General features: G+C 59.4%; 1 protein-coding gene across 7 annotated transcripts in view; it reads right to left on the reverse strand.

The window, feature by feature from the left end:
* The window catches only part of ADAM15 (ADAM metallopeptidase domain 15), an 83,596-nt gene that overhangs the window by 23,107 nt on the left and 46,767 nt on the right, over positions 1 to 13,722 (reverse strand). For all 7 annotated transcript variants that reach the window (XM_063946639.1, XM_063946638.1, XM_063946636.1 and 4 more), the window contains exons 11-14: positions 11,072 to 11,214; positions 10,415 to 10,592; positions 9,135 to 9,227; positions 8,854 to 9,049 (exon numbers count right to left, since the gene is read on the reverse strand). In XM_063946639.1, the coding sequence (XP_063802709.1) occupies positions 8,854 to 9,049; positions 9,135 to 9,227; positions 10,415 to 10,592; positions 11,072 to 11,214 (610 nt within the window). The remainder of the gene's footprint in view (positions 1 to 8,853; positions 9,050 to 9,134; positions 9,228 to 10,414; positions 10,593 to 11,071; positions 11,215 to 13,722) is intronic.

A 13,722-nucleotide genomic window follows, 5' to 3' on the forward strand; every position in this document is an offset into this window, starting at 1 on the left:
TGCGCGCATCCTTCTCCCCTGTATACCCCTGTCCCGCCACCTGTGTCCTCCCTTCTCCCCTGTATACCCCTGTCCCGGCACCTGTGTCCTCCCTTCTCCCCTGTATACCCCTGTCCCGGCACCTGTGTCCTCCCTTCTCCCCTGTATACCCCTGTCCCGGCACCTGTGTCCTCCCTTCTCCCCTGTATACCCCCGTCCCGGCACCTGTGTCCTCCCATCTCCCCTGTATACCCCTGTCCCGGCATCTGTGTGTGTGTGTGCGCTTCCTTCTCCCCTGTATACCCCTGTCCCGGCACCTGTGTCCTCCCTTCTCCCCTGTATACCCCCGTCCCGGCACCTGTGTCCTCCCTTCTCCCCTGTATACCCCCGTCCCGGCACCTGTGTCCTCCCTTCTCCCCTGTATACCCCTGTCCCGGCATCTATGTGTGTGTGCGCTTCCTTCTCCCCTGTATACCCCTGTCCCGGCACCTGTGTCCTCCCCTCTCCCCTGTATACCCCTGTCCCGGCACCTGTGTCCTCCCTTCTCCCCTGTATACCCCTGTCCCGGCACCTGTGTGTGTGCGCGCTTCCTTTTGCCCTGTATACCCCTGTCCCGGCACCTGTGACCTCCATTCTCCCCTGTATACCCCTGTCCCGGCACCTGTGTCCTCCCTTCTCCCCTGTATACCCCTGTCCCGGCACCTGTGTGTGTGCGCGCTTCCTTCTGCCCTGTATACCCCTGTCCCGGCACCTGTGTCCTCCCCTCTCCCCTGTATACCCCTGTCCCGGCACCTGTGTGTGTGCGCGTTCCCTTCTCCCCTGTATACCCCTGTCCCGGCATCTGTGTGCTCCCTTCTCCCCTGTATACCCCTGACCCGGCACCTGTGTCCTCCCTTCTCCCCTTATATACCCCTGTCCCGGCATCTGTGTGTGTGTGCGCTTCCTTCTCCCCTGTATACCCCTGTCCCGGCACCTGTGTCCTCCCCTCTCCCCTGTATACCCCTGTCCCGGCACCTGTGTCCTCCCTTCTCCCCTGTATACCCCTGTCTCGGCACCTGTGTGTGTGCGCGCTTTCTTCTGCCCTGTATACCCCTGTCCCGGCACCTGTGACCTCCATTCTCCCCTGTATACCCCTGTCCCGGCACCTGTGTCCTCCCTTCTCCCCTGTATACCCCTGTCCCGGCACCTGTGTGTGTGCGCGCTTCCTTCTGCCCTGTATACCCCTGTCCCGGCACCTGTGTCCTCCCTTCTCCCCTGTATACCCCTGTCCCGGCACCTGTGTGTGTGCGCGTTCCCTTCTCCCCTGTATACCCCTGTCCCGGCATCTGTGTGCTCCCTTCTCCCCTGTATACCCCTGTCCCGGCACCTGTGTCCTCCCTTCTCCCCTGTATACCCCTGTCCCGGCATCTGTGTCCTCCCTTCTCCCCTGTATACCCCTGTCCCGGCACCTGTGACCTCCCTTCTCCCCTGTATACCCCTGTCCCGGCATCTGTGTGTGTGCGCTTCCTTCTCCCCTGTATACCCCCGTCCCGGCACCTGTGTCCTCCCTTCTCCCTGTATACCCCCGTCCCGGCATCTGTGTCCTCCCTTCTCCCCTGTATGTCCCGGCACCTGTGACCTCCCTTCTCCCCTGTATACCCCTGTCCCGGCATCTGTGTGTGCTTCCTTCTCCCCTGTATACCCCCGTCCCGGCACCTGTGTGTGTGCGCGCATCCTTCTCCCCTGTATACCCCTGTCCCGCCACCTGTGTCCTCCCTTCTCCCCTGTATACCCCTGTCCCGGCACCTGTGTCCTCCCTTCTCCCCTGTATACCCCTGTCCCGGCACCTGTGTCCTCCCTTCTCCCCTGTATACCCCTGTCCCGGCACCTGTGTCCTCCCTTCTCCCCTGTATACCCCCGTCCCGGCACCTGTGTCCTCCCTTCTCCCCTGTATACCCCTGTCCCGGCATCTGTGTGTGTGTGTGCGCTTCCTTCTCCCCTGTATACCCCTGTCCCGGCACCTGTGTCCTCCCTTCTCCCCTGTATACCCCCGTCCCGGCACCTGTGTCCTCCCTTCTCCCCTGTATACCCCCGTCCCGGCACCTGTGTCCTCCCTTCTCCCCTGTATACCCCTGTCCCGGCATCTATGTGTGTGTGCGCTTCCTTCTCCCCTGTATACCCCTGTCCCGGCACCTGTGTCCTCCCCTCTCCCCTGTATACCCCTGTCCCGGCACCTGTGTCCTCCCTTCTCCCCTGTATACCCCTGTCCCGGCACCTGTGTGTGTGCGCGCTTCCTTTTGCCCTGTATACCCCTGTCCCGGCACCTGTGACCTCCATTCTCCCCTGTATACCCCTGTCCCGGCACCTGTGTCCTCCCTTCTCCCCTGTATACCCCTGTCCCGGCACCTGTGTGTGTGCGCGCTTCCTTCTGCCCTGTATACCCCTGTCCCGGCACCTGTGTCCTCCCCTCTCCCCTGTATACCCCTGTCCCGGCACCTGTGTGTGTGCGCGTTCCCTTCTCCCCTGTATACCCCTGTCCCGGCATCTGTGTGCTCCCTTCTCCCCTGTATACCCCTGTCCCGGCACCTGTGTCCTCCCTTCTCCCCTTATATACCCCTGTCCCGGCATCTGTGTGTGTGTGCGCTTCCTTCTCCCCTGTATACCCCTGTCCCGGCACCTGTGTCCTCCCCTCTCCCCTGTATACCCCTGTCCCGGCACCTGTGTCCTCCCTTCTCCCCTGTATACCCGTCTCGGCACCTGTGTGTGTGCGCGCTTCCTTCTGCCCTGTATACCCCTGTCCCGGCACCTGTGACCTCCATTCTCCCCTGTATACCCCTGTCCCGGCACCTGTGTCCTCCCTTCTCCCCTGTATACCCCTGTCCCGGCACCTGTGTGTGTGCGCGCTTCCTTCTGCCCTGTATACCCCTGTCCCGGCACCTGTGTCCTCCCTTCTCCCCTGTATACCCCTGTCCCGGCACCTGTGTGTGTGCGCGTTCCCTTCTCCCCTGTATACCCCTGTCCCGGCATCTGTGTGCTCCCTTCTCCCCTGTATACCCCTGTCCCGGCACCTGTGTCCTCCCTTCTCCCCTGTATACCCCTGTCCCGGCATCTGTGTCCTCCCTTCTCCCCTGTATACCCCTGTCCCGGCATCTGTGTCCTCCCTTCTCCCCTGTATACCCCTGTCCCGGCATCTGTGTGTGTGCGCTTCCTTCTCCCCTGTATACCCCTGTCCCGGCACCTGTGACCTCCCTTCTCCCTGTATACCCCTGTCCCGGCACCTGTGACCTCCCTTCTCCCTGAATACCCCTGTCCCGGCATCTGTGTGCTCCCTTCTCCCCTGTATACCCCTGTCCCGGCACCTGTGACCTCCCTTTTCCCTGTATACCCCTGTCCCGGAATCTGTGTCCTCCCTTCTCCCCGTCCAGGCATCTGTGTGTGTGCGCGTTCTCTTCTCCCCTGTATACCCCTGTCCCGGCACCTGTGTGTGTGCGCGTTCCCTTCTCCCCTGTATACCCCTGTCCCGGCATCTGTGTGCTCCCTTCTCCCCTGTATACCCCTGTCCCGGCACCTGTGTCCTCCCTTCTCCCCTGTATACCCCTGTCCCGGCATCTGTGACCTCCATTCTCCCCTGTATACCCCTGTCCCGGCATCTGTGTCCTCCCTTCTCCCCTGTATACCCCTGTCCCGGCACATGTGTCCTCCCTTCTCCCCTGTATACCCCTGTCCTGGCATCTGTGTGCTCCCTTCTCCCCTGTATACCCCTGTCCCGGCATCTGTGTGCTCCCTTCTCCCTGTATACCCCTGTCCCGGCATCTGTGTGCTCCCTTCTCCCCTGTATACCCCTGTCCCGGCATCTGTGTCCTCCCTTCTCCCCTGTATACCCCTGTCCCGGCATCTGTGTGCTCCCTTCTCCCCTGTATACCCCTGTCCCGGCACCTGTGTGCTTCCTTCTCCCCTGTATACCCCTGTCCCGGCACCTGTGACCTCCCTTCTCCCTGTATACCCCTGTCCCGGCACCTGTGACCTCCCTTCTCCCTGAATACCCCTGTCCCGGCATCTGTGTGCTCCCTTCTCCCCTGTATATCCCTGTCCCGGCACCTGTGTGCTTCCTTCTCCCCTGTATACCCCTGTCCCGGGACACCTGTGACCTCCCTTCTCCCTGTATACCCCTGTCCCGGCATCTGTGTCCTCCCTTCTCCCCTGTATACCCCTGTCCCGGCACCTGTGACCTCCCTTCTCCCTGAATACCCCTGTCCCGGCATCTGTGTGCTCCCTTCTCCCCTGTATACCCCTGTCCCGGCACCTGTGTCCTCCCTTCTCCCCTGTATACCCCTGTCCCGGCACCTGTGTGTGTGCGCGCTTCCTTCTGCCCTGTATACCCCTGTCCCGGCACCTGTGTCCTCCCTTCTCCCCTGTATACCCCTGTCCCGGCACCTGTGTGTGTGCGCGTTCCCTTCTCCCCTGTATACCCCTGTCCCGGCATCTGTGTGCTCCCTTCTCCCCTGTATACCCCTGTCCCGGCACCTGTGTCCTCCCTTCTCCCCTGTATACCCCTGTCCCGGCATCTGTGTCCTCCCTTCTCCCCTGTATACCCCTGTCCCGGCATCTGTGTCCTCCCTTCTCCCCTGTATACCCCTGTCCCGGCATCTGTGTGTGTGCGCTTCCTTCTCCCCTGTATACCCCTGTCCCGGCACCTGTGACCTCCCTTCTCCCTGTATACCCCTGTCCCGGCACCTGTGACCTCCCTTCTCCCTGAATACCCCTGTCCCGGCATCTGTGTGCTCCCTTCTCCCCTGTATACCCCTGTCCCGGCACCTGTGACCTCCCTTTTCCCTGTATACCCCTGTCCCGGAATCTGTGTCCTCCCTTCTCCCCTGTCCAGGCATCTGTGTGTGTGCGCGTTCCCTTCTCCCCTGTATACCCCTGTCCCGGCACCTGTGTGTGTGCGCGTTCCCTTCTCCCCTGTATACCCCTGTCCCGGCATCTGTGTGCTCCCTTCTCCCCTGTATACCCCTGTCCCGGCACCTGTGTCCTCCCTTCTCCCCTGTATACCCCTGTCCCGGCATCTGTGACCTCCATTCTCCCCTGTATACCCCTGTCCCGGCATCTGTGTCCTCCCTTCTCCCCTGTATACCCCTGTCCCGGCACATGTGTCCTCCCTTCTCCCCTGTATACCCGTCTCGGCATCTGTGTCCTCCCTTCTCCCCTGTATACCCCTGTCCTGGCATCTGTGTGCTCCCTTCTCCCCTGTATACCCCTGTCCCGGCATCTGTGTGCTCCCTTCTCCCTGTATACCCCTGTCCCGGCATCTGTGTGCTCCCTTCTCCCCTGTATACCCCTGTCCCGGCATCTGTGTCCTCCCTTCTCCCCTGTATACCCCTGTCCCGGCATCTGTGTGCTCCCTTCTCCCCTGTATACCCCTGTCCCGGCACCTGTGTGCTTCCTTCTCCCCTGTATACCCCTGTCCCGGCACCTGTGACCTCCCTTCTCCCTGTATACCCCTGTCCCGGCACCTGTGACCTCCCTTCTCCCTGAATACCCCTGTCCCGGCATCTGTGTGCTCCCTTCTCCCCTGTATACCCCTGTCCCGGCACCTGTGTGCTTCCTTCTCCCCTGTATACCCCTGTCCCGGCACCTGTGACCTCCCTTCTCCCTGTATACCCCTGTCCCGGCACCTGTGACCTCCCTTCTCCCTGAATACCCCTGTCCCGGCATCTGTGTGCTCCCTTCTCCCCTGTATACCCCTGTCCCGGCACCTGTGTGCTTCCTTCTCCCCTGTATACCCCTGTCCCGGGACACCTGTGACCTCCCTTCTCCCTGTATACCCCTGTCCCGGCATCTGTGTCCTCCCTTCTCCCCTGTATACCCCTGTCCCGGCACCTGTGACCTCCCTTCTCCCTGAATACCCCTGTCCCGGCATCTGTGTGCTCCCTTCTCCCCTGTATACCCCTGTCCCGGCACCTGTGTGCTTCCTTCTCCCCTGTATACCCCTGTCCCGGGACACCTGTGACCTCCCTTCTCCCTGTATACCCCTGTCCCGGCATCTGTGTCCTTCCTTCTCCCCTGTATACCCCTGTCCCGGCACCTGTGATCTCCCTTCTCCCTGAATACCCCTGTCCCGGCATCTGTGTGCTCCCTTCTCCCCTGTATACCCCTGTCCCGGCACCTGTGACCTCCCTTCTCCCCTGTATACCCCTGTCCCGGCATCTGTGTGCTCCCTTCTCCCCTGTATACCCCTGTCCCGGCACCTGTGTGCTTCCTTCTCCCCTGTATACCCCTGTCCCGGCACCTGTGACCTCCCTTCTCCCTGTATACCCCTGTCCCAGCATCTGTGTCCTCCCTTCTCCCCTGTATACCCCTGTCCCGGCATCTGTGTGTGTGCGCTTCCTTCTCCCCTGTATACCCCTGTCCCGGCACCTCTGTCCTCCCTTCTCCCCTGTATACCCCTGTCCCGGCACCTGTGACCTCCCTTCTCCCTGTATACCCCTGTCCCGGCACCTGTGTCCTCCCTTCTCCCTGTATACCCCTGTCCCGGTACCTGTGTCCTCCCTTCTCCCTGTATACCCCTGTCCCAGCACCTGTGTCCTCCCTTCTCCCTGTATACCCCTGTCCCGGCACCTGTGTCCTCCCTTCTCCCCTGTATACCCCTGTCCCGGCACCTGTGACCTCCCTTCTCCCCTGTATACCCCTGTCCCGGCACCTGTGTCCTCCCTTCTCCCCTGTATACCCCTGTCCTGGCACCTGTGTGTGTGCGCGCTTCCTTCTCCCCTGTATACCCCTGTCCCGGCACCTGTGTGTGCGCTTCCTTCTCCCCTGTATACCCCTGTCCCGGCACCTGTGTGCTTCCTTCTCCCCTGTATACCCCTGTCCCGGCACCTGTGTCCTCCCTTCTCCCTGTATACCCCTGTCCCGGCACCTGTGTCCTCCCTTCTCCCTGTATACCCCTGTCCCAGCACCTGTGTGTGTGCGCTTCCTTCTCCCCTGTATACCCCTGTCCCGGCACCTGTGTGCTTCCTTCTCCCTGTATACCCCTGTCCCGGCATCTGTGTGTGTGCGCCCTTCTCCCCTGTATACCCCTGTCCCGGCACCTGTGTGTGTGCGCTTCCTTCTCCCCTGTATACCCCTGTCCCGGCACCTGTGTCCTCCCTTCTCCCCTGTATACCCCTGTCCCGGCCCCTGTGTGTGTGCTCCCTTCCCCCTGTATACCCCTGTCCCAGCACCCGTGTGCTTCCTTCTCCCTGTATACCCCTGTCCCAGCCCCTGTGTCCTTCCTTTTCCCTGTATACCCCCTGTCCCGGTACCCGTGTGTTTCCTCCCTTCTCCCATGTATACCCCTGTCCCGGCACCTGTGTGTGTGCTCCCTTCCTCCTGTATACCCCTGTCCCGGCATCTGTGTCCTCCCTTCTCCCCTGTATACCCCTGTCCCGCCACCTGTGTATGTGCTCCCTTCCCCCTGTATACCCCTGTCCCAGCACCTGTGTGCTTCCTTCCCCCTGTATACCAGTCTCCTCCCTTCTCCCATGTATACCCCTGTCCCGGCACCTGTGTGCTCCCTTCCTCCTGTATACCCCTGTCCCGGCACCTGTGTGCTCCCTTCCCCCTGTATACCCCTGTCCCGGCACCTGTGTGTGTGCTCCCTTCCCCCTGTATACCCCTGTCCCAGCACCCGTGTGCTTCCTTCTCCCTGTATACCCCTGTCCCAGCCCCTGTGTCCTTCCTTTTCCCTGTATACCCCCTGTCCCGGTACCCGTGTGTTTCCTCCCTTCTCCCATGTATACCCCTGTCCCGGCACCTGTGTGTGTGCTCCCTTCCTCCTGTATACCCCTGTCCCGGCATCTGTGTCCTCCCTTCTCCCCTGTATACCCCTGTCTCGCCACCTGTGTCCTCCCTTCTCCCCTGTATACCCCTGTCCCGCCACCTGTGTATGTGCTCCCTTCCCCCTGTATACCCCTGTCCCAGCACCTGTGTGCTTCCTTCCCCCTGTATACCCGTCTCCTCCCTTCTCCCATGTATACCCCTGTCCCGGCACCTGTGTGCTCCCTTCCTCCTGTATACCCCTGTCCCGGCACCTGTGTGCTCCCTTCCCCCTGTATACCCCTGTCCCGGCACCTGTGTGTGTGCTCCCTTCCCCCTGTATACCCCTGTCCCGGCACCTGTGTGTGTGCTCCCTTCCCCCTGTATACCCCTGTCCCGGCACCTGTGTGTGTGCTCCCTTCCCCCTGTATACCCCAGTCCCGGCACCTGTGTGTGTGCTCCCTTCCCCCTGTATACCCCTGTCCCGGCACCTGTGTGTGTGCTCCCTTCCCCCTGTATACCCCTGTCCCGGCACCTGTGTGTGTGCTCCCTTCCCCCTGTATACCCCTGTCCCGGCACCTGTGTGTGTGCTCCCTTCCCCCTGTATACCCCTGTCCCGGCACCTGTGTGTGTGCTCCCTTCCCCCTGTATACCCCTGTCCCGGCACCTGTGTGTGTGCTCCCTTCCCCCTGTATACCCCTGTCCCGGCACCTGTGTGTGTGCTCCCTTCCCCCTGTATACCCCTGTCCCGGCACCTGTGTGTGTGCTCCCTTCCCCCTGTATACCCCTGTCCCGGCACCTGTGTGTGTGCTCCCTTCCCCCTGTATACCCCTGTCCCGGCACCTGTGTGTGTGCTCCCTTCCCCCTGTATACCCCTGTCCCGGCACCTGTGTGTGTGCTCCCTTCCCCCTGTATACCTCTGTCCCGGCACCTGTGTGTGTGCTCCCTTCCCCCTGTATACCCCTGTCCCGGCACCTGTGTGTGTGCTCCCTTCCCCCTGTATACCCCTGTCCCGGCACCTGTGTGTGTGCTCCCTTCCCCCTGTATACCCCTGTCCCGGCACCTGTGTGTGTGCTCCCTTCCCCCTGTATACCACCTTACCTGGACCCCAGAGGTACTGGCACTGGCTCTGAAGAGTTCTACATTCTCCTTGGTAGCAGTGAGCCTGTCCTTTCCCACAGGGCTCCCCATCCTGAAAGTAGACATTTGGGGGGCAGTGCGGTGATGCCCCAGTGCAGAATTCTGGCAGATCGCAGTCCCCCAATGGCTCCCGGCACATAGTGCCTGAATGTTTCATCTGTAGAGTGCAGGCATATGGCAGTAATTAATCACCATGGCACGGGTACTTAGTGTTATAAAGTATCAGCAGAAATTGTACCTACCTGACACTGCTCACAACACAGACCACCCATGGCGCACTCTGCCCCCTCCACCAGCTGGCATGTGCTGGCATTACAGCATGGGTCTGTGCAATCCTACAGGAGGAAGAGACAGTGAGAGGTGTACCATGCAGGAGAAGGGAGAGAACAGAGGCAGCCGGGGAGCCGACGGGATAACAGAGGCAGCCGGGGAACCGGAGGGATAACAGAGGCAGCCGGAGGCATAACAGAGGCAGCCAGGGAGCCGGAGGGATAACAGAGGCAGCCGGGGAGCAGGAGGGATAACAGAGGCAGCCGGGGAGCAGGAGGGATAACAGAGGCAGCCGGGGAGCAGGAGGGATAACAGAGGCAGCCGGGAGACGGCGGGATAACAGAGGCAGCCGGGGAGCCAGAGGGATAACAGAGGCAGCCGGGGAGCCAGAGGGATAACAGAGGCCGCCGGGGAGCCAGAGGGATAACAGAGGCCGCCGGAGGGATAACCGAGGCAGCCGTAGGGATAACAGAGGCAGCCGGGAAGCCGGAGGGATAACAGAGGCAGCCGGGAGACGCAGGGATAACAGAGGCAGACGGGGAGCCGCAGGGATAACAGAGGCAGACGGGGAGCCGCAGGGATAACAGATGCAGCCGGGGAGCTGGAGGGATAACAGAGGCAGCCGGAGGGATAACCGAGGCAGCCGGGGAGCCGGAGGGATAACAGAGGCAGCCGGGGAGACAGAGGGATAACAGAGGCAGCCGGGGAGCCAGAGGGATAACAGAGGCCGCCGGGGAGCCAGAGGGATAACAGAGGCCGCCGGAGGGATAACCGAGGCAGCCGGAGGGATAACAGAGGCAGCCGGGGAGCCGGAGGGATAACAGAGGCAGCCGGGGAGCCGGAGGGATAACAGAGGCAGCCGCCGGAGGGATAACAGAGGCAGCCGGAGGGATAACAGAGGCAGCCGGGAAGCCGGAGGGATAACAGAGGCAGCCGGGAGACGCAGGGATAACAGAGGCAGACGGGGAGCCGCAGGGATAACAGAGGCAGCCGGGGAGCCGGAGGGATAACAGAGGTAGTCGGGGAGCCGGAGGGATAACAGAGGCAGCCGGGGAGACAGAGGGATAACAGAGGTAGTCGGGAGACGGAGGGATAACAGAGGCAGCCGGGGAGACGGAGGGATAACAGAGGTAGTCGGGAGACGGAGGGATAACAGAGGCAGCCGGGAGACGGAGGGATAACAGAGGCAGCCGGGGACCCAGAGGGATAACAGAGGCAGCCGGGATTCTGGCATGGGCCGAGCGGTTCTCACCTGTACCAGGCCGCAGTCACACTGTTCTCCCTTCTCCACCACTAGGTTTCCACATATGGGTGCTCCGAATATGCTGTCCGGTTTGGGGACATTGAACAGGCACACTCCTCCCCCTTGTTGCAGGCTGGAAGTCAGGTCAGATAGACTGCACTCACTGAACTCCAAGCCCGGCATGAACCTGGCAGACACACACAGGGCCACGTGTCACTGCCACTCTCCAGGCTGCGCCCCCCCCGGAGCGATCGCACACTCACCCGCAGCTGCACACACACTCCCAGCATACACTCAGAAACCAGGAACATCGCGGCTAAGGGCTGGCCTATGGTAACACAGACTGGTCGCAGCAGTAGAATGTGCACGTACGAGCTTGCAGCCGTCAGCAGACACACGCCCCAAAACCAGCCATGACACGCCCACGTATTTCCAACCACACATAAACAAACACCTCCAAACAGTCACTTTTCCATGAAGACCTCAGTGCGGCGCAATCGCAGCGCCACCTGCGCGCAAGAACATTGCGAACGCAGCACATGCGCAGTCTGCCGCTAATTGCTCCGCTGCGTGATAACCGGCCAATACAGACAGACATACAGTACAGAGCGGTCAGCCTGCAGGGAGGAAACGCCACATACGGTGCTGCCTGCGACACGTACTTACCCAGAAGACCGCTCCATTATCCACTGCTTCCCGACCGTCGGTTGGCCGCATTTCCGCTCTCCTGTGTCATGGCTCAAACCCAGATTGTGTCCCAGTTCGTGCGCCACGGTGGATGCCACTCCCAGGATACTGACGGAGTGGTCCTGAGGAGGGACAGAGGGTGTTTAGCGTTCTGCATGGAATAGATTGTGTTACGCCCACCTTCAGGTATAGGATTGGCCAAAATAGCAACGTCATAGAAAAATACATAATTATGTCAGCGACAACGTTACATATTATACACTGCGCATCCACACACTTACTGTATGACTAATGACGCACAAAGGGACTCAGTCATGACAAATGCACTCTACTAGTAAAGGTCATAGGCTTGCAGTTCCCTGTCCAGGCCACAAGATGGCAGTAAGGCTTACATCAGGATTTTGGTACTTATCGATAAATCCCTTTCTCCGATTCCACAGGGGCCACTGGAGCGCAGTTACAATGGGGAAATAGTAGGCAGTAACTGGGAGCTGGCACTTTAAAACTCAAACACTGTGGCTAGCTCCTCCCCTACTATGTCCCCCCTCCAAGCCAGTCTACGTAAAACTGAGCCCGAGGAGAGCTGGAATAAACTAACGTTAAAGTAGAGGAGGTTAACGCTGCCATGTAAACCAGGATAACACAAAACCAACTTGGAACCTAACAAAAGGTTAACCTGAAACAAACAAGCAGTCACATAGTGATCTGCGAACCGTTAAGCGAACAAGGAGGAGACAGCGCTGGGTGGGCGTCCAGTGTCCCCTGTGGAATCGGAGAAAGGGATTTATCGGTAAGTACCAAAATCCTGATTTCTCCTTCATCCACTAGGGGACAATGGAGCGCAGTTACAATGGGGACGTCCCAGAGCTCCCAAAACGGGTGGGAGAGCACTGAGAGTCCTGTAAAACCGCTCGGCCAAACTGTGATGCAGAGGCCGCAAACGTGTCAAACCTGTAAAATTTGACAAACGTATGTCGGCCCGGGTCTGGGACTCCAGGTCGACAACAAAAAGGTCGACACACCTTAGGTCGACACAAATTGGTCGACACACCTTAGGTCGACATGGACAAAAGGTCGACAGGAACAAGGTCGACATGGAAAAAGGTCGACATTAGTTTTTTATGTTTTTTTGGTGTCGTTTTCTTCGTAGAGTGACCGGGAACCCCAATTAGAGCACCGCGTCCCCTCGCATGGCTCACTTCGCTCGCCATGCTTCGGGCATGGTGCCTTCGCTCCGCTCCACTTCGCTCGGCACAGATTACCGTTCCAATCGTAGTCCACGTGGATCGTTAAGTATGAAAAAGTTCCAAAAAAGAAAAAAATTGTGAAAAACTCACGTCGACATTTTTCCATGCCGACATTGTTCCTGTCGACCTTTTGTCCATGTCGACCTAAGGTGTGTCGACCTTTTTGTTGTCGACCTTGAGTCCGGATACCGTCGGCCCGACCAAGTAGCCGCCCGACATAAAGAAGTCATAGAGACCCCACGGGCAGCCGCCCACGAAGGTCCCACAGAACGCGTAGAGTGCGCTGAAATTGAATCCGGAGGTTCCCGAGAAGCTGCCAAATAAGCCTGTCTGATGGTCAGCCGAATCCATCGTGACAAAGTCTGTTTAGAAGCCGGCCAACCACGGCGAGCAGCATCGTATAAAACAAATAAGGAATCTGACTTCCGAATAGCTGAAGTCCTATCCACATAGATCTTGAGCGCTCTGACAACGTCCAATGATCTTGAATCCGGAGAGTCTACCGAGAGTGGCGGAACCACAAGCGGCTGATTGATGTGAAAATCAGACACCACCTTAGGTAGAAAAGACATACGAGTACGAAGCTCGGCCCTATCAGCATGAAACACCAGGTAAGGAGGACGACAAGAAAGAGCCCCAAGTTCCGACACCCATCTAGCCGAAGCGAGAGCCAGGAGAAGAACCACCTTCCAGGTGAGAGATTTCATCTCCACTGACTCCAGCGGCTCAAATAACGAGGATTGCAGAAAAGCGAGAACCAGACTGAGGTCCCATGGTGCTGTTGGTGGGCGGAAGGGAGGCTGTATACGTAAAACCCCCTGAAAGAAAGTCTGAACTTCTGGCAGCAAGGCTAACTTTTTCTGGAAAAAAAACCGAAAGAGCCGAGACCTGCACCTTTAGTGAACCCAGTCTTAGGCCTGCCGAGAAACCCGCCTGCAAAAAACTGAGAAGGCGGGCCAAGCGAAAAACTGAAGGAGAAAACTGTCGACGTTCACACCAAGCTACATAAGTCTTCCAAATATGGTAGTAGTGAGAAGATGTAACTGACTTTCTAGCCCGAAGCATAGTAGGGATAACTGTACGAGGAATCCGTTTCTTTTTCAAGATGGCTTTCTCAACAGCCACGCCGTCAAACGTAGCCTGCGTAAGTTTGGATAAAGAAAAGGACCCTGTTGCAGAAGATCGTCTCGTAGTGGCAGGGGCCAAGGCTCGGCTACTGACAACAGGTGTAGGGTGGAGTACCAAGTCCTGCGCGGCCAATCCGGGGCCACCAGGAGGACAAGAAACTGGAAAAGTCACCGGCAAGCATTGGTCGGTGCCAAACCTTGAAGGGCGTAAGGTGTCCTGCTCCGTCTCCTCCACCTGTAATACTGAGCGAATAGC

This window comes from Pseudophryne corroboree, chromosome 12 (genome assembly GCF_028390025.1).
Source record: "Pseudophryne corroboree isolate aPseCor3 chromosome 12, aPseCor3.hap2, whole genome shotgun sequence".
Classification (NCBI taxonomy): domain Eukaryota; kingdom Metazoa; phylum Chordata; class Amphibia; order Anura; family Myobatrachidae; genus Pseudophryne; species Pseudophryne corroboree.